General features: G+C 47.9%; 3 protein-coding genes and 1 long non-coding RNA gene across 4 annotated transcripts; 3 read left to right on the forward strand and 1 right to left on the reverse strand.

The window, feature by feature from the left end:
* The first annotated feature begins 3454 nt into the window (after positions 1-3454).
* Positions 3455-4510, forward strand: LOC141473851 (lysophosphatidic acid receptor 6-like). Its single transcript, XM_074161455.1, has one exon. The coding sequence runs from the start codon at positions 3455-3457 to the stop codon at positions 4508-4510; it is 1056 nt and encodes a 351-aa protein (XP_074017556.1).
* Positions 4511-6584: 2074 nt separating this feature from the next.
* On the reverse strand, positions 6585-18968 carry INTS11 (integrator complex subunit 11). The gene is made up of 18 exons (XM_074161501.1): positions 18402-18968; positions 17680-17815; positions 16581-16678; positions 15142-15215; positions 14707-14935; positions 14494-14592; positions 14364-14398; positions 13288-13426; positions 12937-13001; positions 12103-12292; positions 11426-11509; positions 10836-10925; positions 10179-10341; positions 9507-9614; positions 8835-8896; positions 7842-7984; positions 7232-7361; positions 6585-6766 (listed from the first exon to the last, which is right to left on the reverse strand). The coding sequence occupies exons 2-18, from the start codon at positions 17705-17707 to the stop codon at positions 6701-6703; spliced, it is 1803 nt and encodes a 600-aa protein (XP_074017602.1). The 5' UTR covers positions 17708-17815; positions 18402-18968; the 3' UTR covers positions 6585-6700.
* LOC141473883 (uncharacterized) lies at positions 7695-11845 on the forward strand. Its single transcript, XR_012463610.1, has 3 exons — positions 7695-8658; positions 9529-9746; positions 10207-11845. It is a non-coding gene; the product is annotated as an uncharacterized lncRNA (long non-coding RNA).
* CPTP (ceramide-1-phosphate transfer protein) lies at positions 18287-20304 on the forward strand. The gene is made up of 2 exons (XM_074161502.1): positions 18287-18427; positions 18506-20304. Exons 1-2 carry the CDS (start codon positions 18306-18308, stop codon positions 19026-19028), a joined length of 645 nt encoding a protein of 214 aa, XP_074017603.1. The 5' UTR covers positions 18287-18305; the 3' UTR covers positions 19029-20304.
* Positions 20305-22186: the final 1882 nt, after the last annotated feature.

Below are 22186 nucleotides of genomic sequence, written 5' to 3' on the forward strand. Positions count from 1 at the left end.
TTTGTCGTGAATGACACCAGACTTTCTGTTTTGGCTATAAAATGACTGTTAGAGTGCTAGGTTACAGCAAAGAGGATGAAAATTTTTTGACTTCTGAAGTTCACAGAAGAAGCAATACCTGGTTTAAACAGTCCCGCAGTGGAAGCGATGTGCGGCTGAGATGTTTGACACCACCATAACTAATGTCCCCTTTGTCCATGAGGGGAGGAGAATGACAGAGAAAGCCAGTTTGTCAGAACAGGCTTCCCGCTTGGTCTGGTAAGAGGATGTTCTTCGTTACATGGCAGTTCAGTGGTACAGACTATTGTGTTCAGATAAATAAATGAAGAATCTTGAGAGAGTGTGGAGTTTCCACATGCTGCTTGCACGGTGGAGAACCACAGGGTGGGCAGAGGGGAAGGAAGCAGTTCCTTTTGACCTCTCTTAAGGCCACCCTTGCCTTTGTAGGGCTTGAGCTAGTGAGTGGTCCTGGTACAGAACAGGAGGACAGCCCATTTCGGGGTGTCCCCTCATAAGAAGTGATGGTTCTCTTCCTTGCTCTGTTCCAGGTAGCAGTTTTACCAGAGACCTACTTTTGACAGCATGAGAAGGAAAGACAAGACACTTTGGGTTACTCTCTCCCTTCCCATGGAGCGTGCCGACTGCCAGCTGCGTTACTCCCTTGGGGACTAATTCCCAAAGACAACGACAGAGCTTTGGAGGAGTCCTGGGTCCCTACCATGGAAAAGGAGAGCTGAAGCTGCTGTGCTGTTCCTGTGGTACCTCCTTGTCCTTTCCTGGTGTGAGTACCCAGGGGCAGGGATGCTGTAACGTGCTGCAGTGATTAACACAACAGCAGGGCCCGTCCATCGGTGTTCCCAGCCTTAACGTCCCCAAGGGGTTTTAGAGAGCGGTTTTGCCTGGAAGGGAATGGCAGCAACATCTTGCTCTGCCTTCCCTCGAGGGGAAGTGAGAGTGCAGACTGAAGCCCTGGTACCTGGTTCCAGAGGCCTTGCTCTGCAGACTGGTGGGACTTGGAGGGCAGGAGGTGGTCACGGGTGGCTTTGAGTGGGAGCGTTGTGCCTCCCTCCTGGATTGGGAGCGTGGGGAGGACTAAAGCACACACCGTGCTGGCTGTGTGCTGTGCTCTGTCCCCCGTTCTGGGGGGGAACACTGGTGTACTGGTGGGGCAAGTGCTCTGTCTGGGATCCGAGTGACGGCTTTTCATCTTAGCTTCCTGTGGTTTCTCTCTGCAGAGCGACGTGGGGGACTTGGCAGGGTGTCTGGCAGGGCGGTCTTCTCCCCCGGTAAAGCTCTACGTGGAAGAGCTTAGCGGTGACCTCGTAGTTGTGCAGACGCTTTGGAGGGGCCGGTGTAATCACCTGCGGCTTCTGCATGAGAGATGATGATCTGAGCTCTGGTAAGTTTAACTTTCTGACTAAATTTGTTATGAGTCTTTACAGGGCAGAAAACCAAACCAAATACTAATGCTGTTTGGGTGTTAATCAAGCTATAACTGCTACTGTGGGCTCGGGTATTGCTGGTGGGGTTGGTTTTTTTTTTTTTTGGTTTGGAGTGTGTGTGTTTGGGGTTTTTTAATAGTCACAGTGCAAAAATACCTGCTATTGATGTTCCTGCAAATGTTTCTCTTGTGCTTATGGGCTTGTTATCAAATCCAGTGACTGAGGGGCCGGTTCAGGCAGCAGTCTGGAAGCAGACGGACTGCAGGCAGCACAAAGAACTGTTGGCGGAGGGGGTTGCTCTGTTTTATAAATCCCAGAGCAACTGTTAAAAATAGCCTAAAGTCATTTAATTAAAGAACACTCTCTCTCAGCATCATAAAATCTACCATCAGTAGAGAACTTCAGCACAAACTCCTTGTCTGAATCATTTTTTGATGTCCGTTATTAATACTTGTTAGTTATTATCAAGAGGTATTTAGCATTCTTTTCCTTTTTATGTTGCATTACTAGTTCTTCTCAGTGGATTCAGTTTGGACATCCAGTACTTGGGGAGAGCTGATTCTTGGGCAGTGATGCTTTAAAACTAAAACCAGAAAAAGCTCAGGCTTGACCAGAATTCAAAGACTCAAGTTTGGTTTTATATGAAAATGTTTCCAATAATTTAATGAACTCAAAATCCAGTGGAAACTTGGTGTGCTTTTCTGTGTTTTTGCCAATCAAATGCCTTTGCACAGAAGCAGAAGTATCAAATGATGGATGATAGGTAGAAGATGGAGTTGTTAAAGACTTGTAAAATACTCGATTTTAGGGATTCATTATTCCCCTCCTTCCTCTCCACTCTTCCTTACTTCTGCTGGAGTTGAGCTTAGATGGGTTGATGGTACTTGATGGGCTGTATCTGGGGATGGTGAGTGCCGGTGGGACAGGCCTCGCTGTGACAATCTTCACCCAGCAGCTGGGGTGTCGGTGTCACCCACTGGTGACCTAAAGTGGGATCTTCTTTCAGCTGGGGAGGGATTTAGGGGATCAAGTGAAACTAAAGGTGCTGAAAGGAACCGATGTTGGTGTAGGGTCATGGTGTGAGCAGCTTCTGTGCCTGTGGGAGGCCTGGGACTGTCCTGGGGGGGTGCTGAGTGGAACTAGGGAGTCCTTTGGCCAGACTCGCTTTGCCGTCCCACAGCAGTCCCACAGCATCGAGCAGACAGGAGCTCTTGTGTCCAGCTTCTACAGAACCTTGGGACGATGTATGTGTTGTTTGTTTTGGAGCTGTGACCTGATAGTGTCAGGGATGTCCTTACTGGTCTTATCTCGTGAGAAGCAGTAGCTAATCTGGCCCCTTTGCCATCCTGATTCTACAGCCTCTGCCTTAACTTGCAGAAAAGACAGATGTTTGGTGGTTCTTGCTCTGGCAAAACTCTGAGATAAAGGTTGTTTTGAGTTCTGTGCTGCTTAAAGCCGTGGCTTAGCAGTGCCTGGGTTTGTGTTGATTCTCCTGTCTGTGTGTGTGTCTGTGTGTGTGTACAAACCCTCTGCCACCAGGTGAAGGACCTGTGTAAGCAGAACGTGTTCTCGCCTACTTAAAATGAAACCATTTTTTTTCCTTTCCGATGTTCCAGTTACCATCTCGGGTGAGTTTCACTTCAGTAGGTAAACAACTGTTGGGAGGAAGCATGATTTCAGAGTTTCCTTTGGAAAGTACCCAACAGGCTACCTCTGTTCATGCGGTGCTGTCATCTTGTGATGTTTAGTGCCAGTGGATAATCCCTCTACGGGGTAAACTTAATGCCTGTGTTTTAAAAGATTTATTCTCCCTTACAGCAACACTGCTTTCCATCTGAATATCCCGAGTGCCGACCTCTGAGCCGCAGACTCCACCAGCCGTAACATCGCTCCGTTGTGGAGCTTTAGCCCTTTCCCACTTGAGATGAACTAGAACTCAAGAACCTCCTGAGGTAAGGGATGGCCTGAGACGTGTATCCCGTGTGGGATATCCCCACGCTCCAGCAGAAACCATGGCAGGTATTGCCTGGACTGAAGGAGTCTCCAATGAGACCGTGGCCAATTCTAGTTCGGAATTCAGCTTGGAAGCAGATTTCCAGTATTCCTTGTTCACTGTCATCTACAGTGTTGTTTTTGTGCTGGGACTGATAGAAAACGTGTTGGCTCTGTACCTGCTGTCCTGCAGAGTGACGCACACCTCCCATTCCTACATCTACATGATGAACCTAGCTCTAGTGGACACCTTGTTTGTTTGTGTGTTGCCGTTTAAAGTTCATTACCACCTGAATCGGAACGATTGGATCTTTGGTGACATGGCTTGTAGGGTGACTGGGACCTTGTACTACATCAACATCTACCTGAGCATTGCCTTTTTCACCTGCATTTGTGTGGATCGCTACATCGCCGTGTTGCACCCCTTCACCTACATCCAGATCAAAGTCTTCCACTACGTTGTGGTGGTCACGGTCCTTTGGGTGGTGGCTCTAAGTGTCATGGTTCCACTTATCCTGGGAGGTCCCCTCCACAACAGCGGGGCGAGGAACACGACGCTGTGTTTTGAGAACTTTACGACGAGCAGCTGGACTTCCCGCATGGCTCCTTACAACATCCTGGCCTTAGTTTTTGGGTTTGTTATCCCGTTTTCCATCATTCTGATCAGTTACCCTCTCGTCGCCAAGAGGGTCTCCCAGATCAAGCACAGCATCCGCAAGAGGAAGGCCCTGACCACCATCTCCATCATCTTGCTCATTTGCACCTTGTGCTTTCTCCCCTATCACCTCACCCACTTGCTCCACTTCCTAATGCGTGTCCAGGTCATCCAGAACGAGGCCTTTAGCTGCCTGATCTACAAGATGCGAAGGGTCACCTTAGCCCTGGTGAGTGTCAACTGTTGCCTCAACCCGCTCCTCTACTACTTCTCCTCCTCCAGCAACCGATGGTGCTGCAACTTCAAGCTCAGGTTCAGGTCCAAAATAGTGTACACGATCTGCGACCGGCAATTCTGGGAGTCCTCCTGCGCTTACAAAGTACAAGAGGGACACGGGGATGGGATCAACCGATCTATTTAAAGTAAGTACAATATTCCTCTTCCCAGCTGTTTCTCTGAAAAGAAACCCAGGAAGCCTTCCATTCTTTCATACATAAACCAAAGGAGATCAAAATGTTAAACTTTGGGGTTGGTAGGAGAACACAGGGCTCTTTCCTGGAAAGCAGAAAAGCCCAGGAAAGGGTTACGTGAAAGAAAGCAGCCTCCTGATTAACACTGAGCTGAAGTGGAGTGGCTGTGGGCAGCCCTGCTGGGCTATTTCCCTATTTTGGAGGGCGCTTGTGGCCAGTTGGGCTCACAAACTGCTCCCTGCCCACATTCCACAGCCAAATAAGGGCTTCTCATCCCTCCCTGCGCATGGAGCAATGGGTGAGTCGTTCAGAGCAGGGTTTGAGCATCCCCTGCCTACGGATTCAGGCTGGACAGCCAATAGTGCACTTCTAGATTAATGGATGCAGGTGGTTACTGGTCAGTTAACGCTGTGCAGTGGGTAAATGGCCTCCTCTGGCCACAGCGGTACTGGAGGAGGTGACACAGCTCCTTCCACGGTGCCTGTTCAAACATCAAAGCTCTCTTCAGTCACTGTGTTTGTGTCACAAAATGTACCTGACCCGTTCCACCCCTTCTCTTGTGTTACAGACCCGCTCGCCTTCCGAGAACTGCCGTTTCCACCCTGCGAAATGTGAGACTTCGGAGAGACTTTATCATTTGTGGGTTATCGGAGCCACCAGAAAAACCACGGGCTGGGCCGACACAGCTGCTTCCGAGCCGAGGGTTTACTTAAAAGGATGTGATTTTGGTAACAGATAAACGGACCCGCTCTTCTGTTCCTTCCCACAGCACCCCCAAACTTTCTGAAGGGACAGGGCAGGTGGGAACGGGAGGGGAATTGGGTTTGTTTAACAGGGACGTGGTATTTCCAGTTCCAAACGTGCAAAATGCAGGCTGAAAGTCACACCCTGACCTGGCCGGGTCGGGGTGCCCAGGTTTTGCTGTGCTATTGGACGTGGGACAGGAACTGCCACGGACCGTAAAGGTGGGAGCGGGATTATGGTGGCAGAAGGGTGTGGGGAGGGAAATGATGGGGCCTCTGTACGATTTGTGACTTCTCTTCGCACAACGATGGACGTTGCAGCTTCTGCCCACGTTCAGCCAATGCCATTGTCTACGCCCTGGTGAAGGACAGAAGGTAAGAGGTTTGGAAAATTTGCGGAGAAAAAAACCCCACACGTTGTGACGGTGAGTGTGGGAGGCTGAATTCATCAGTTAAAGCCAATCAACGATCCGCTTCAGCATCTGAGCTGGACGCAGCGAGCAAACCACCAGCAGAGCTGAAATGACTGTAACAGAGCTAAAGCTTTGCCGTAGATGTTCCGTTTCCCAGGATGGGCCTGACCGGCTTCATTGGCACGGGCAGTTTCATTAATGGACACCTACTACTGACGCTGGGTCAGTCACTGACCTCTCCCTTGTACCGTGGCTCTTGGCTTGGAGGAATTGTTTAAATATTGGTAAGAAAACCTGCTCAAACTCTGCTAAAATAGTGAAAATAACAATTCCTGTGTTCCTCTGCTTGACGGGGCTCGGTAAGACAAGTGCAAATCCTTCCAGCTGTAAAAGGGAGATGACAAGAGCCTCTCGGGGAGCATTAGGACAAATTAATCTTTTACCTTTTATGAGATACTGCTATTTTTATCCTATTTATAGGCTACGGAAAAACTTCCCAATGCTGGAGAGACTGTTCTTTCCAACTAAGCACAATTTTTATGTTCCGGACAGAGAGGGAGGGAAATTGTGATTACAGACTCCATCAAGGAGTAAAGTGCTGGGTAAAGAGCACCTTTAGGGCTTTGTATTCTTGCCTCTATTATATTTATACTTTGCATTTTAATTGTGAAGCTTTAAAAGCTCCTTGTTTTGCTCGGCGCTGCTGAGGCTTTAAGGGAGATGTGGGAGGGGGGATGCTGAGTGGTTTTACCTGATTGTGTGACCCAAAGCTGGTCCCCGGGGGCTCCAGAAACGGCTGTAGCGGCTCCCGGACAGCATCCCGTGGGGGGATCCCAAGTGCTGCTGGAGGGTGGGCGCTGTCGCTGAGTAATTGGACAAAAACTGTAATTCCTTTATTAAACAAAACCAGAAAAAAGGCATTGACAATGTAAACAAAATAAAATCTCCGTCTCCGGGAAACCCGGCTGCGCTGCTGCTCCCTCGCTCACGACGTGCTCGGTGGGAGCCCCTTCTTCAGCAGGGCTGTGAGGTAACTGCCCAGCTCCTCGTCCTGGAGGGAACAGAGAGAAGTGGGATGAAAGCAACCTTAGACTTGACTTCCCGTTATGGGCAATAAATTCAACTCTGGACCTAGCAATAGACAGAAGTCGTTCTCGGGCCCATCAGAATCAGATGTTGGCAGCGCTCAAAAACGGAAAAATGCGTTTCTGGGTGTTCTTTCAAACCAGCGGCATAGAACTGTCCATCAGAGCAGGTCTCTGGACCCGAGGTCTCTCTTTTGAGGAGAACGACCGTTTTTATTGAAAGCAAAGAATACAGAACCATTCATTATTTATTTTTTTTGCTTTGCCCTCAAGGAGGTGTTTCCTCGCTGTAAAGAAAGCTTTTAAAAATACAGCCCTAGAAAGTAGACTTTTGTAAGGAAGAAAACACAGTGATTTTGTCTAGGGCAGTTTTGGGCCGTAAGGAGCCAAGACCAGAGTTGCGTGAAAAGCGCGTCTTCAAGGATTCCTACCTGGTAGGTCCAGGACACGAGCAGGACTTTGGTTCCTTGGTCCTCTGAGTGCGCCGTGGCTTGGATGAGAATGGACTCCACCGTTATAGACCCGTCGGGGAGATGCTGCACTGAATAATCCTTCAGGACCCTGGTAAGAGAGAAGCCCGGGGAGTTATTTTGGACGGGAGGTGGGTATGAGCTGAAGGGAGGGTCACCCCCTCTCTCTCTGACTCCCCGACACCAGCACGTTGGTACTGCTTTGAGCTGTGTCTCTGGGCCGGCCCCCGCCGCCCAAGGGAGGGAGAACGGGGCCGATTCATAGAATCATAGAATCGTCTAGGTTGGAAGAGACCCTTGGGATCATCGAATCCAACCATCTACCCTACACTACAAAGTTCTCAATTTCGTAGTTTGCTTATTTTGGTGCTTTTATTAATCATGTAGGATTTCCCACAGAACTTATTTCTGGCTTTTACGATAGCTGTAGCTCCAGCCTGAACCCTCTTCATCTCCACGAAACACCACTCTCAGAACGGACCAGCTGCCTGAGGGAGGAGCTTTTAAGCTTCATCTAAGAACGATAAGCTCAAGTCCATTCCTGGGGGGTGGGAAAAAAGGGAACACTTGCCCTTTGAGGTGGTTGTACACACGGAGCACCGTCTCGTGTTCTTTCCGTGGATCCTGGATGTGGACGCGGCAAGTGAAACGCAACTGATGCTCTGCAAGACCCAGCTCCTTCAAAGCCTGCTCAGGAGAAACCAGGCGGAAGCTCTGCAGAGGAGAAAGGAAGAGCTTGTCACAGATTTGTCTTTGCGCTCTCTGAAGTTCTACTCCTCCTGCGTGGTCAGCTGCTCACAGGTACCTGTCCATCACGGCAAACTCCAGTGGGTGAGATCATTCCTTTGCAATCAAAACATCTCAGCACATTTCAGTTACAAGCACTAACAGCTGGACAGGAGCGTCTGATGGACAGCAAAGGTGGCAAAATGTCCACCTAAATAATCACACCAATCCTTTATTTCCCCAAATTAAAGTTGCTCTTTAAATGGAAGCTGGTTTAACTTCTTTATTGGGGGAATTATTTGTTTATTATTTAAACGTGAGGTTAGAGAGTCAGAACTCCTCCCCTGGCACCTTCTCACCCTTGTCCAACAAGCTGAGGTCTCTACTAACAACAGGCTGCTGCTCGATTGGTTTGATTTTTACAGGCACAGGGAATCAGACAAACCTTGGTGCCTCGGAACGGCTGTAGCCACCTCGGAACAGCTGTAGCCACCGAGGCTCGGGTAAAAACCAGACTTTGAACAGAAGCAGCTCTTGAAATGAGCTGTTCCTGGGACTGAGCAGTAAACGTTCTGCCTCGGCAACACCTGCTCCTGAACAGCAAGACACCAATTCTGAAGTTGTGGGACAAGTGAAGACCATCAGTGAGGACAACTGCCAAGGTAAAGACTCTGTCTTGCACGTTAATCTTCCCAGGTAGGGTGTTACTGGACTCTGCCCAGGAAACTGGGACTGCTTTCCTTTAGTTAGTTCCTTGTTCACCCAGACATCACTTATGGATTTTAACAACACACTTAACCAGAGGACACAAGACAAACATAAGAACTTTTTTACTTACATTATCTTTCATAATTAACGTCCCGTGCATTAGCTTTGGCTTCTTGGCATCTGGTAAGAGACCTACACCGAGGCCAGTGGAAGAGAAAGATGACATGGTTAACAATGATGCGCTTTACTTTTCACACGACTCCTAAAAGACTTAATAGATTTGATTTCCGAGTCCCTGCTGAGGTGCAGAGACTAAGATTTTACATCTTTGTTGTGTCTGTTAAAGCACACGGTGCTTAAAAAATTATCAGTGCTCCAGGCACATAAGAAACCAAGCTGAGTGATACCCACCGAGTGCTCCTCTTCCCACATCCTGATTTGAGAGCTTTTAGATTTTTCTTAAATTGGGTTTATAAAAGCAATTCCAGTTTTGACAGCCCTACCTAGCAAAAGCACACATGGACTTTGTTTTCACAGCAAACAGGCAATAAGTAGCAAACAGAGTGTGTGTGGGGGGGTTTGGTTTTAAATTACTGGCTGTACACTGAGAGCACAGCAGCCACTTCACAGGAAGCCCTTTCAACCACTAAATGCTCATAAAAACCCGTTCTCTTACAGGAAGCGCTGCTCTAAGTCACCATTTCTACAAACAGCCTTTCACCGCTGTTTCCACCCAAGACTAGTCCTAGACAACAGAGGGACAGGGCCAAAAACATTAAGTTCTTGGTTGAAACTGTGTCACCTATTGCTGTTTCTCTTTTCAGGAGTCCCAGGGATATGTCCACAGGAATGCTGGGGTTGGTGAATATCGTGGTGGTCTCTCCGTTGGCGGGCATGTAACAGTTGACATCTGCAAGGCAAACCCCCGCTGTCAGCTCTGCCGCAGCAGCGCTTCCCTCCCACACCCCCATTTCCCCCCAGAGTCGGCCAACAACCTTACTGGAACCATCAAACCCCACTGGGGCAGCACCCGCTGCAGACAGTGAGTAACCAGCCAGTGTGAATTTGACGCTTTCTCCACTCCTCCTTTAAGAGCAGCTGTTTCTAAGGAATTAATTAATATTTATTTTCTGGAGCCCATTCCCTGTTAGCAAGAGAAGCTGCTAACTCGCAGTGTCCGGTGTGCCCTGCCTGCCTCGGCTGCTTGTAGGAGTGTAAGAAATATAAATTCAGTAAGTGCTGAACTAGAACAATACAAATGTAACAAAAACACCTTTTACTTCAGGTCCAAATGGGCATTAAAATTAAAATTAAATGGGCTTAACACGTTAAGTAAGAATGTTACGGTCCCAGGGTGACTGCTGAGCTGTGAGTGACAGCCGGACTCTGTGCTGAAGTCCAATAGATTAAATATGTGAATTTTAACGCCTTCCTTCTCCCGCCATTCCCTCCTCACTATCAGCACGATACGTACGGAATTCCTGTTCTATTTTCTGCTTCAGAAACTCCATTTTCTTCGCTTCCCCGTGGACCAGCAGGACGTTTCGTGGCTCGGCCTGGCGGATCAGCTGCATTATGCCCTTGGCGTCGGCGTGGGCGCTGAAGGACATGTACTCCACCTGCATCTTCACCTCCAGCTGCGGGGGAGCAGAGAGCACGGGCTTCGTGACTCAGGAACCGCTCTGCCTCACTACAGCTTCTGTGCCACGCGCCCCCTCGCCCCTCTGAATTTAGCTTAAAGAAGGAAACAACACCCAAATTGGAAAATGAGGTTGGAGACAGAGCTGCCGATCAGCAGAGACTCCAATAGCTGACAGGATCAAACTGCCCATTTGCCAAAACAAGCCAGTACTTAAGGACAGTTGGTATCAGTTTTAATATCCCCGTCTGCCTAAAAAATGTTATCATTTTTACCGATGTAACTAATGGTGCCTAGTTATTAAACATTATAAATATGCTCCCGACAAAGTCTTACAGCAAAAAAATACACGCTGTTGCCAACGCAAAGGGGAAAAAACCCTTTCACTTGGGTGTTACTTGGGTGTTTCCAGCGCTGCACGTGGCACATTCCCATTACAAGGACATGAAGAACTTCCCCCAGATGATCCTCTCTCTTGAAAATAAAACTTACTATTTGTCTTCCTTCCATCTCCAGCTTGCGCTGCCCGCTCAGAATCTTGTGGCCCACGGTTCCCTGCACGCAGTAGCCCGGCATGATGACCTGAGAAGGAAACCAGAAAAATCTACAAACCCTGCACCTGGACTGTGCGCAGCATCGCTGCTGTTAACATATTCTATCGTAACAGCAGCCACAAATGCCTCCTGCTGATAGAAATGTGTATTCTGCCCCTCTTACGTACTCCCACCCTGCCCTGGGAAGCTGCTGGCTTTGTTCTGCAGCTTGGGAACACCCAGAACACACAGGAAAATGAAACTGGGAAGCAAACTGCTGAAACCTACGCAGCACTAAGAATTAATGCTAGTTACAAGTGTCTTCGAAACAGCTTCAAATTAATGAAAGCAATTTTGTTAATAAAGTCACACTTTGCAAAGAGAAATCAGAGCTGGAGAGAGCTCTGCCCTGGGCTGGGTCACTAAAGGACAGGTGTGGTTTAACCCTGGATGCTCGGGAAGAGCGTTCCTGCAGCCTTTGTCCTCACACCTGTGTCAGCACCGCTGGCACGATAACACAAGCAGCACTCGGGAAACAGAATTTCTTACCATGTTCTTCTCATTCCCTGCCCATTTCCTGAAGATCTGAAGGGACTGTCCCGCATGAAGCATGCCGGGGGTTGCAAACACCACCTGGAATGCAAAGATGTACCAAGAATGAAAACTGGGTTTTTCCATTTCTCAAACCAGGACAACTTACAAATATCTTAAAACCATGGAGAGTATCCACTAATACACATCACAGCACACTTACTACACCAAAGTTCTAATTTTCCTATTTTATTTTTCCCACCTTGTCTAATTTTCAAGTAAATTGTACTGTTCTAGGAAATTTCTGTGAGCATCCACAGCATCTGATAAAAACTTTGAATGATTTTATAATGCTGCTGTCATGCTCGACAGATTCCTCTTTCAGCTACTACCTAATTAACCAGTCAGAAATAAAACCAGCAATAAAAGATTGTGTTTAAAGGATCCGTCTTCCTGACTTAAGTCCCAAGAATATACTGTCAAAAGGTCCAGAGCTGTAGATTATATGGACATGCAATCATTTTCTTTTATTTTCCCTGGGCCTTTTACCTTTACTGACATAAAGCCAGAAAGATCATTAACAGTTACACAGATAAAAGCATTCGGATGGTGACAAGAGGGGTTCGGATGGGATAATGGTGTTAATGGGGGAACAGAGTGGTACAAAACCAGCCCCCCCGGCACCACACACCTACCATAGGCCCCGGATTGTCTGCAAAGGCCCGATCAAAGGCTTTGATGTGTTTGAATTCAAACATGTTCCTCTGCACAAATGTTTTCCGAATTTTCTGGTTAGTCCAGGTGATGAAGAGCTTGTAATAATGGTTGGCCTTCTCCGTCAGTCCCGTGGAAAAATAAATTGGAGCCTTCAAGTTCATTCTCTCCCTGTAGAAAGAAGCGTTTCCAGAAACCCTTGAAGGCCAAATCAGGATCCTGGGTATCCATGTTTAAGCTCCATAAACCTGTGGAGTCTCCCACGCTTCTTTTGTTCATACCTGACTCCCCCTGAGCTATAAATCACTATTCTGACCAATCTACGTCCCTACACGTTAACTTAATACCAACAGGCGTTAGGCCAATCCTCCTTCCCACCCACTAAGGACAACTTCCTTCCATTACAAGTATTAATCATTCTGCTATGGGAAATAACTAAAAGCAGTAGCATTTGGTATTTTCAAAACCATTTCCACACAATGCTTAAATGTAATTTTAATATTCGTTCATCCCTCCTTCCCCTCCCATGAAAACAGTTTGACAACGTGGCAAAGATGCAATCAAATTTTTTAAAGGACAGTTGATCCTGGGTGGAGCAGAAAACAACTGGGATAAGAAAAGGGTGAGTGTCTTGTCTAGAGCCAGGAACGCCGGGAAATACACGGAAAGAAGTAATTCGCCAGCTGCCAGCAGGGGCTGACGTGCAGGGGAATACCGGTGAGACACGGGTACTGAACAGAGATGAAGGAATGAGAAACCACAGCTGGAGGAGGACAGAAGGGAGGCGGTACACGCACAGAGGAGACTGCACTCACCAGAAAGTTTCCAATAAAATGCAAAGTTCCTGGGCACGTCCGAGGGCAAAAACCGGGATGAGAACCTGCAATTGAGATGGGATTTACAGTCTGTTGAAACAGCACATAAACAGCCCTGCAGCATTACCATTTCTGAACAAGCCCCTCAGTCTCCTCTCCCTTTCTCATATTCTTTGCTGATCTTTCTTTCCACAGGAACCTGTTCTCCTGCAGTTTTGGCACAAAAGGAAAGGCACCGATATTTGGTCACAGACAGGTGCCAGAGTTAATTATTAATTACACAGCTCTACAGAGCCAAGGAGAGCTTTGCAGAGGAAAAACCTCATCACTTGGGTTATCAAAACACCGTACCTTCCCTCCTCTTTCTACAGTCTCGTGAACTTTCTTCAGGAAGTCTCTTTCTCTGCAGCGTTTGGAATCTCTGATAGTTGTGGCGTAGGTGGATTCACTGATTAATAAATCCGGGCGACACTTGTCAATCCAGGCAGCGCTGAAACAAAAGGAATTTTAAAAAACCCAATCAAATTAAGAGATGGTACCTGGCATTTCTGATCTGCGGGTCTCAAAGATGAGTGGAGAATGTCACTGTCCCCAGCTGCAGACAGGAGAACAGGCACACATGGGTGCATCGGCTTGCCCAAGGTCACCAAGGAGCCCTGTGGCAGCATCAGGACTCCTCTCCTCTCTCTGCTTTCTTTAAATTAATCCAGCTCAGAACACAGACTACAGATCTTGAGAAGCAATTCTTCTCCAGTCTATTACTTGTTTTAAATGCCTTAAAATATTATTCTAAATAGCATGGATATTGTAAATCTCTCATAGATGCCAGTAAAAATAAAATCATAGAATCATAGAATGGTTTGGGTTGGAAGGGACCTTAAAGACCATCCAGTTCCAGCCCCCTGCCCTGGGCAGGGACACCTCCCACCAGAACAGGTCCCTCAAAGCCCCGTCCAACCTGGCCTTGAACCCCTCCAGGGATGGGGCAGCCACAGCTTCTCTGGGCAACCTGGGCCAGGGTCTGACCACCCTCACAGCAAAGAAGTTCTTCCCCAGATCTCATTTAAATCTCCCCTTTTTTCAGTTTAAAATGAATGTTGAAGTTTGTGACTGGCACTCTCTTAGAAAGTAAATACCTTTAAAAGATACCGTGACAATAAAACATTTCAAACATCTAAGTCCAATTACTACATAGCCTTAAAAATAGATTAATATGAGTATACAGAAGAAGATTACATTAAAGGTCTCTTTGAAAGAATCAATGTAAATCTATTCATTCTCATAATTCAAAATGCATTTAACTTTCCAGCAAAGACGTCATTAGATATTCCAGTCTCCTAATGAAGAATCAATGCTGATAAGCCCCCAGTATTAACAGACGCTGTCAGAAATCTACACAACTCACAGAGACTCAGCTTCCCACTTACCCTAAATGTCTGTCTGGTGTCATGTTATAATCGCCCTAATGGAAGAAGAGAAATCCATTAATATTCTCAAGGTCACGGAACAGGCCATTAAAAGATGTGGGTATCTATAAAGGCTGTTTTGGGTACTCACGGTGTACACAACTGACTCGCATCCAACCTTAATCTGGAACATGGCTGCCCCCAGCACGTGGCCTGCGTAGTACGCCTTGATCTCCAGCTCCTCGTCCACCTGCGCCAAGAGGCAAACACTGCATTAACGCACACCTTTCCAACAACCCACACTGCTCTGCCTTCTACAACAACCCCGCTGCTCTGACCCCAGGGGGCAGAAACCACGGGTTACCTGAACGGTCTGGTGAAGATGCACGGCGACCACTTTTTTCATACAGTCTTTAATCATTTGGGAAGTGAAGAAGTTCGTTTCCCCTTTCTTATCGACAGTTATTTTCCTGTAGTCCTCCAGGAGGATGGGACAAATGGCCTTGGTAGGATGCGTCATGTAGATGGGCCCGTCGTAACCCACCATTTCACTGAAATACGGCAAAGCTCCACAATGGTCCAAATGAAAGTGGCTGCAAAAAGACACAATGGCTCAAGGAGATGCCACACAGAAATTCAGCTTGCCTGGTTCAGATCTTGCTTCGGATTTTTAAAGCACTGCAGGACATGGAGGAACTAGCCAAAATATGGACTTACAACATGTCTGGGCTGCTAGGGACAGCACACAAAGCTTTCCCGTTTCCCATTTGAGCTCTGACAAGGAAGGAAACTTCCTCACCTGATGATCACACAGTCTAGAAAGTCAGTCAGCCTTCCGTTCTGAGTGATGTAAGAGAAGTCAGGAAAGCGCCTCTGCAAAGACACGAAAGAACAGGCCCACGATTACAAAACAAAGCCAGTTAATATGACGTTACTAACACAAAAAAACTATGGTGTGATGAACCTGAAACACTGGAAACTAGAACACTAAAACTCCCTAATGCACTTCAGAGCAAAACTGCGCTAAGGCAGCAGACAGCACTCGTGTCAGCAACACGGTGAGAGCTGCAGGAAACACCGTCAGCGTTGGTGCTCTCAGGGGAGACCTTGTAACAGCCTTCCAGTACCTGACGGGGGCTACAGGAGAGACGGGGAGGGACTCTTCATCAGGGAGTGTAGTCATAGGATGAGGGGTAATGGTTTTAAATTGAAAAAGGGGAGATTCAAATGAGATCTCAGGAAGAACTTCTTTGCTGTGAGGGTGGTGAGAGCCTGGCCCAGGTTGCCCAGAGAAGCTGTGGCTGCCCCATCCCTGGAGGGGTTCAAGGCCAGGTTGGAGGGGGCTTTGAGCAACCTGGTCTGGTGGGAGGTGTCCCTGCCCAGGGCAGGGGGCTGGAACTGGATGGTCTTTAAGGTCCCTTCCAACCCAAACCATTCCATGATTCTATGTGCAGGAAGAGTCACAGAGAAGAAGGACAGGAGGGCAGACACAGAAACTGACCTTGCAAATAAATAAATTACAGCCAAGTTTATCTTCACAGTAAAACAGGTGACCAATGGGTTTTAACTTTCCCAGAGGCACCGCGGCAGAGAGCCTCAAAACCTTTTCTTTAACAGCACGTTTGCTGTGTCACACTTTAACTATTGATATCTTAAAGAATATTTTTGCCATTATTCCTTTCCTACTATTATCAGGTGACCAAACAAGAGGAGTATTTCCTAGATCTCTCTCTAAAGTGTGAGATGTGTGGTGCGGATCCCACACATAATTAACTGCCCAAAGCCAAGCAGCATGTCAAGAGCAGTCTAATTAATGACGGGATTAATGCTTTAAAGCACAGAAGATACCTGCCCATGTGAAACACAGAAAGATAAAAACCACCTGGAACGGAGCATTCCCAGCTTGCTTAATATTCTTTTGGAGGCTACAACCCAGGAAAAGGACAGCTGGATGGTGGCACTTCACAGACCAGGAATGCTTGAGGGGACAAACCTCTTGCACAGGAGAGCAAGATTTTGAAGGGGCAGTAACAGTTCATCCTCTGCCATAATCCAGCTCCAGCAGCGGCTGATACACGTGCCCAATAATCACACCTGGCTAATATCAGTCCTGTGTCACGTAAGATAAGTCAGGTCATGTTCAAATAAAAGGGAACAGAGTGGATCCTTGAACCAGGAGCCCTGCTGGGAAAGGCCAGGCACCCCTACACAACGTTCAGGCTTCCCCACCATACTCACATCATCGTTGTAGCCCATGTGCATCCCGCAGTCAAGCATCACGTTCTTCCCGGCGATAGACACAAGGATACAGCTGCGCCCCACATCCTGGCCAGCTCCTGGGCCCAAGCAAAGACAGACAAGTGAGACACCTCTGGAAATATTCACAGTCACTTTCAAAGAGAAGCATTTAAAGGTCCGTATGAACTTCCTAGCCCTTTTCCAATGCAGTAAAAGTCTATATCCCTTTTTTCTAAGCCAGCAGATCCGTTAGAGAGAAAGCAAATGCAAACTAACTTACCCCATTCCCTGAGCTTATGAGGGGCACTTCCAGCTCCAAAACTGCAGTAAATACAGCGCTGTGTCCAAACCCGCAAGTGGTTCATAGAATCATAGAATCATCTAGGTTGGAAAAGACCCTTGGGATCATTGAGTCCAACCATCTGCCCTACTCTACAAAGTTCAGGTCACATTTGTTCTCTACCCACTGGCAGGCAATCACAGCTACAGTTTCCAATAAGAGCAACATAATCTCTTATCTGGAAAGGATTTCCATGGAACTCAAGAGCCGCCAGGGCTCTGCGCCTCCCCAAGCACTCTGCCTCTCAGTGAAAGCACGGACCTTCATTAAGTTCTAGTTAAGTCAATTCCAAGCCAGAAAACTATCCATCAGGATAAAGCAGTTCTCCTGCTCGGCACATCCTCTGCCCTCTCTGTAGAGAAACGCATCTCAACAGTTCCTGTACAACCCAGTAAAAAAAAAAATAAATTTGCTCCCTGTGGAGCTTTAACAATATTAAGTGAACTCTGTCTATACTGTACACCACCACAATGCCCTTAACAGTAAGCATTAATGAATCCTGTAATCAAAACAAGAGTTGTCAGACTGTCCAAGCCTTACTTGCTTGGAAGAGAAGAGGAGGACAGTGTGACCCAGCGCCAAGAAGCAGGTCAGGGCGCTGTACAGCTGTAACACAGGTTGCCGTGTGTCACCGCGAGCAGGTTTTGTGGCAGGGAAAGGCAGGTACGTCTCCAGCAGTCCAACATACATCACTTTGAATTCTAAACTACAAAGTTTTTTCAGTGTTTCTATTCCATGACGATTTTAGATTGGACTTACCCAAGGGAGTGACTTTTATTTCAGGCATTTTGACAAACTCTAAATCTCAAACTGCACGGCAAATTATTTCAGAAACAGTCTTTTCAATTACTTGTCAGCATCGGGCAGAAGACTTAAACAGAGGCCCAACTTCTTCCTAGAGGGAAGACAGTGAGGAAACACCCGTCAGACCCAGGCGGGGGTCATTTACACCTGGAAACTCCGCTTTCCGTAACCCCCATCACCGCTACCAGCCGGCGAACACCCGGACGGGGCCGCAGCCGGGACGGGGAGAGGAAAGGCCTCCCGCCTTGTGGTGTTTATTCACAGCGCACACGGGTCTCCCACCGCAACCCCGCCGCCCGCCTGAGGTAAAACCCGCCTGAGGCGCAGCCGGGGCCGGCCCCGCCGCTCCCCACAGCCCGCAGGGAGGACACCCCACACAGACCCCCGCAGCGGAGCCCCCCGGCCCGGTGGTGACACCCCAACCTCACCGCGGCCCCACCAAGGCACCCCCCGCCCCGCCCCGAATCCCCCCGCCTCACCGCGGCCTCCCCGCGGCCCGCCCGGCCCCGGGCCTGCTCCCGGCCGCCGCTGCGCAGGCGCGTCCGCCCCGCTCGGCGGGGAGGGATGGGGCAGCGGCGGTAATGGCGGTGGCGGCGGGTGCCTTCAGCCTGCGGGAGGTCCTCGCCGCCTTCCAGACGTGCGTGACGGAGCAGCGGGAGGTGCTGCTGGGCCCCTACCTGCGCGGATGGCGGGGGCTCATCCGGTGAGTGCCCGCGGCGGCCGCCCGCGGCCCGCGCCCGCCGCCGCCCGCTAACGCCGGCCTGTCTCATCCCCCCCGCAGGTTCCTGCACAGCCTGGGCGCCATCTTCTCCTTCGTCTCCAAGGACGCGGTGGCCAAGGTGCAGATCATGGAGAACTACTGCGGCGGCGAGCAGCGGGAGAAGTACGTGTCGCTGCAGTCCATGGTGGAGTACGAGCTGGCCAACGGGCTGGTGGATCTCCAGAAGCGATCGGGACGGCCCGACTCCGGCTGCCGCACCGTCCTGCGTCTCCACAGGGCCCTGCGCTGGCTGCAGCTCTTCCTGGAGGGGCTGAGGACCGGCCAGGAAGACTCCCGCACCTCCGTCATCTGCACGGACTCCTACAACGCTTCCCTGGCCGCCTACCACCCCTGGGTGATTCGCAAGGCGGCCACGGTGGCCTTCTGCGCCCTGCCCTCCCGCAACGCCTTCCTCGAAATCATGAACGTGGGCACAGCCGAGGAGGCTGTGGCCATGCTGGGTGAGGCCTTACCTTATATCTGCGAAGTCTACGGCATCACCCAGGAGCTCTTTGCCCAGCATAAGCTGCTTGACCTTCCTTGAAGGGAGGGATGTTCACGAGCCACGCCACATTCTGACAGGAGTCGGGTGAAACGGGTGAAACCCGCGTGTTTTCAGACACACGAGGGTCTGGTTCTCTGTCCGTGGTCGCTCTCCCTTTTCCTTTTCCAGTACGGAGCTGACAAGTTGCAAAGCTATTCAGGATGCCTCACTTTATAAGAGAAAAAATGCACCTTTTTTTTTTTTATGGGTGTAGGGCCTCAGCTCTACAGCTAGAAAAAGACACTGTTAGTGTGCTTAAGGGATTTCTTTTTCTAGATTCACCTTAAACTCTCCAGCTAGACTGGGAGTGGGGGGTTTTGTTTTCTTTTTTAAGCCAAACTCTGCAACTTCAGCAGCTTCCGTGGGTTTACACCAATAGTCGGGACCTCGTGTGACAGCACAACTTTCAGATGCGGTGCCTGAGCACTCCATGGGAGCACATGTCCCACTCCGTGGGAGCTTGCTTTGCCACTTTTGTTTACAAGCTATTCCCTTGAATGGATCTGGGGGGGTTCCCTCTGTTATGCTTTAACCATGAAAATACAAATCATGAGTAACGCCCGTCTGAAAGAAAGCTCTTTTCCTTGTGGTCACAGACTCATTTGATTACTGCTGCTAATTCTGTGTCCCCAAGAATTAAAGAAGGAAAGGGCAGTGTCTGTCATTCTTGTAAGAGACCGCTCTTCCTTTGTGCTTGGATCCATTAAGCAGGACCTTCCTCCTGTGTCGCTTCCCCTGCCCGTTAATCTCTGCTTTATGCATCCGTGAACAGTTTGTAGTATGTGCTGCACTCTAGTATTTATCGGCTGGAGACTGTATCTTACCTGTTCTCCAGCCATGCTTCTAAACTGTATTCTCTTGATTATTTTTTGTTAATGAATGTGTCAGATGCCTACAAAAATGACTTCTCTGGGGAGAAATCTGAACTCGTACTGTACATCACGACTTTGTGAGGCTTATGGCTTCTATTGCAAATCACTGTATACAACAGCCAGTGTGTGTGTATATATATATACACACACACCCAAATATGGCAAATGGAGTTTACTTAGCTTTTTAAAAGCTGAAAAAGCACTACATTGTTAGTTCAGGATGATGTGAATATTCTAGGGAGGGGGAATCCCACAGGCTGTAACGCGGTTTGATGTATCTCGGATAGATGGCATTTTGTCCTAAGCTAACACTGAACAATTCAGGAAATCACTGTTACCTCATGGAGATTAAACAAACTGGACATTAAAATACGTGAATAAAATGCTTCTGAAGATTATGTTTTATAGGAATGCTTGCTTGCTTTGTGGTGCTGCAACGTGACTGTATTATCTATTAGTATCTTGTCCTTCACTGGCAGAGTGTTTCAGTTACCCAGTGGCTAAACGTGCAACCAACTGCCAGGAGTCACCCCAGTAAGTTACAGACTGAGCTCCTGTTCTCATCAGTCACATCTGTCAACAGTTATCTCTTGCCTGAAGACAGGAAATGTTCATTTTCTTGAACATCCTCAAGGGAGGTTTAGTTGCTATGCTCTGGAAACACCAGTAGCATTCCCTTTCTGCTGAGGCCACCTCAAAACAATTACACAGTTCCACAGGATAAATCCATATATTCAAACGGAGCAGTTCCATGCTACAGAACACCTCTGCTGTCCGATATAGATACAGCTGCTGTTTCAGCTGTGTAGTGTGTTAAATGCCTTAAACTGTGTCAAGTGAAAAAATATTTTAGATCTCCTGGGAGTTTAATGCAGGAACAGTAGTATGACCACCAGGGAAAATTACTTTTTCTCTCTTACCGCATTCATTCTCGACTATTCCTCTTACGAGATAAACATTAATGCTGAAAATTAATTTGATTTTTGCCATTAAAGAATCAAACTTTCTTGGTAGGGAAAAAAAAAAAGTTTTCAAGTTTATAACCAATCATTTTGTGCAAAGTGTGCTTCAAGTGCAATGTAGCTTTCCATCAGTCTGCACACACTCATTTAAACAAGCTGTTGCCTAACGATAATTTTAGTTTCCTGGTGCCCTGCTCTGCCTCCAAATGACGGGAACCTTTTTAACAGCCCCAGTAAGTTACCACCGGGTAAAGCTACGGTCCTGCCGTGGGCTCTGGGCAGGTTCAGGGTCTGGCAGCTTCCACTAACGGGGCCAAAATCAGAAGAGTAAAACCTTCTGCTGTGGCCGGGGTACGGGAAAGCTGCAACAAGAGACGGGTTCGCTAGAGGGGGGTTCAATATCTCGCACAAAAGTCCATCAGGATTTCCTGTGCCACTTGGGCTCATGGGAAAGCACGGATGGGAGGAAATAATTGTCTTTATGTGACTTCTACACCATTCAAACAGCTTTTCTTTCCCTCCTCTGTGCAGCTGAATTTGTACTTAAAACTTTTTAAAAGAAGTTCTGTAGTTAAAGCTAAAACTTAAATATTCCATTAAGGGGAAGGTATCCTTAAAAGGATGTCGGTATAAACATACCTATATAACGTAGCTATAGGAGTCTACAACTGTTGCTTGCTCATATACTATATAACGTAGCTATAGGAGTCTACAACTGTTGCTTGCTCATATACTATATATATAAGTATATATACTCATATAAGTACTCATATACTTAACTTTCCACAGCGTACCTGCTCCTCTTCATACGTGGAAAAATATTCTCGCCTTGTAGCAAAAGTGCTATATATCACCGTGGCAGTATAAACAGGTTCTATGATACAGTATAAATATATCATAAGCCAATAAAATGCAGTAAATTGAACTTTCCAATTCAGAGCTACCCTGTTCTCTAAAATTCAAACCTAACAGAAAAAACGCAATCCATGACGCAACCTAAATTACCGAGCTGCAGAAACTGTGCCGAAACCAAAGGTTTTCAACTGAAGCTGACATCATAGAGCTTTCTCAGAGTGAGAAAAATTTAGATCAGCCAACAGCAACTTCCTAAAACCAGCAGTAGAGCTGAGGGTTATCACCAACCTCGCGGTCAAGGAACGCCCTGCTCCAGACACCTCCTTGGGGTGCACTGAGGAAGATTTGGTATCTCCATGATGAGGTGACCTTGAATTAAAAAAATAATAATAATAATAATAAAAATTACTGCCGTGTAAGCCTCTTACCGCTACCCTTTAGTTCAGGCAACTCACTAAATTATTCTGAA

The sequence above is a fragment of the Numenius arquata genome, chromosome 20 (assembly GCF_964106895.1).
Source record: "Numenius arquata chromosome 20, bNumArq3.hap1.1, whole genome shotgun sequence".
NCBI classification, from domain to species: Eukaryota; Metazoa; Chordata; class Aves; order Charadriiformes; family Scolopacidae; genus Numenius; species Numenius arquata.

Coding starts and splice junctions, on each gene's coding strand:
- LOC141473851 (XM_074161455.1), top strand. CDS start 3,455: ATGGCAGGTATTGCCTGGACTGAAGGAGTCTCCAATGAGACCGTGGCC.
- INTS11 (XM_074161501.1), bottom strand. CDS start 17,707: ATGCCTGAAATAAAAGTCACTCCCTTGG. Junction 14,936..15,141: donor CTAGACTGTGTGATCATCAG/GTGAGGAAGTTT, acceptor GTCTTTTTGCAG/CCACTTTCATTTGGACCATT. Junction 6,767..7,231: donor TCGTGTCCTGGACCTACCAG/GTAGGAATCCTT, acceptor TGTTCCCTCCAG/GACGAGGAGCTGGGCAGTTA.
- CPTP (XM_074161502.1), top strand. CDS start 18,306: ATGGCGGTGGCGGCGGGTGCCTTCAGCCTGCGGGAGGTCCTCGCCGCC. Junction 18,428..18,505: donor GGATGGCGGGGGCTCATCCG/GTGAGTGCCCGC, acceptor TCCCCCCCGCAG/GTTCCTGCACAGCCTGGGCG.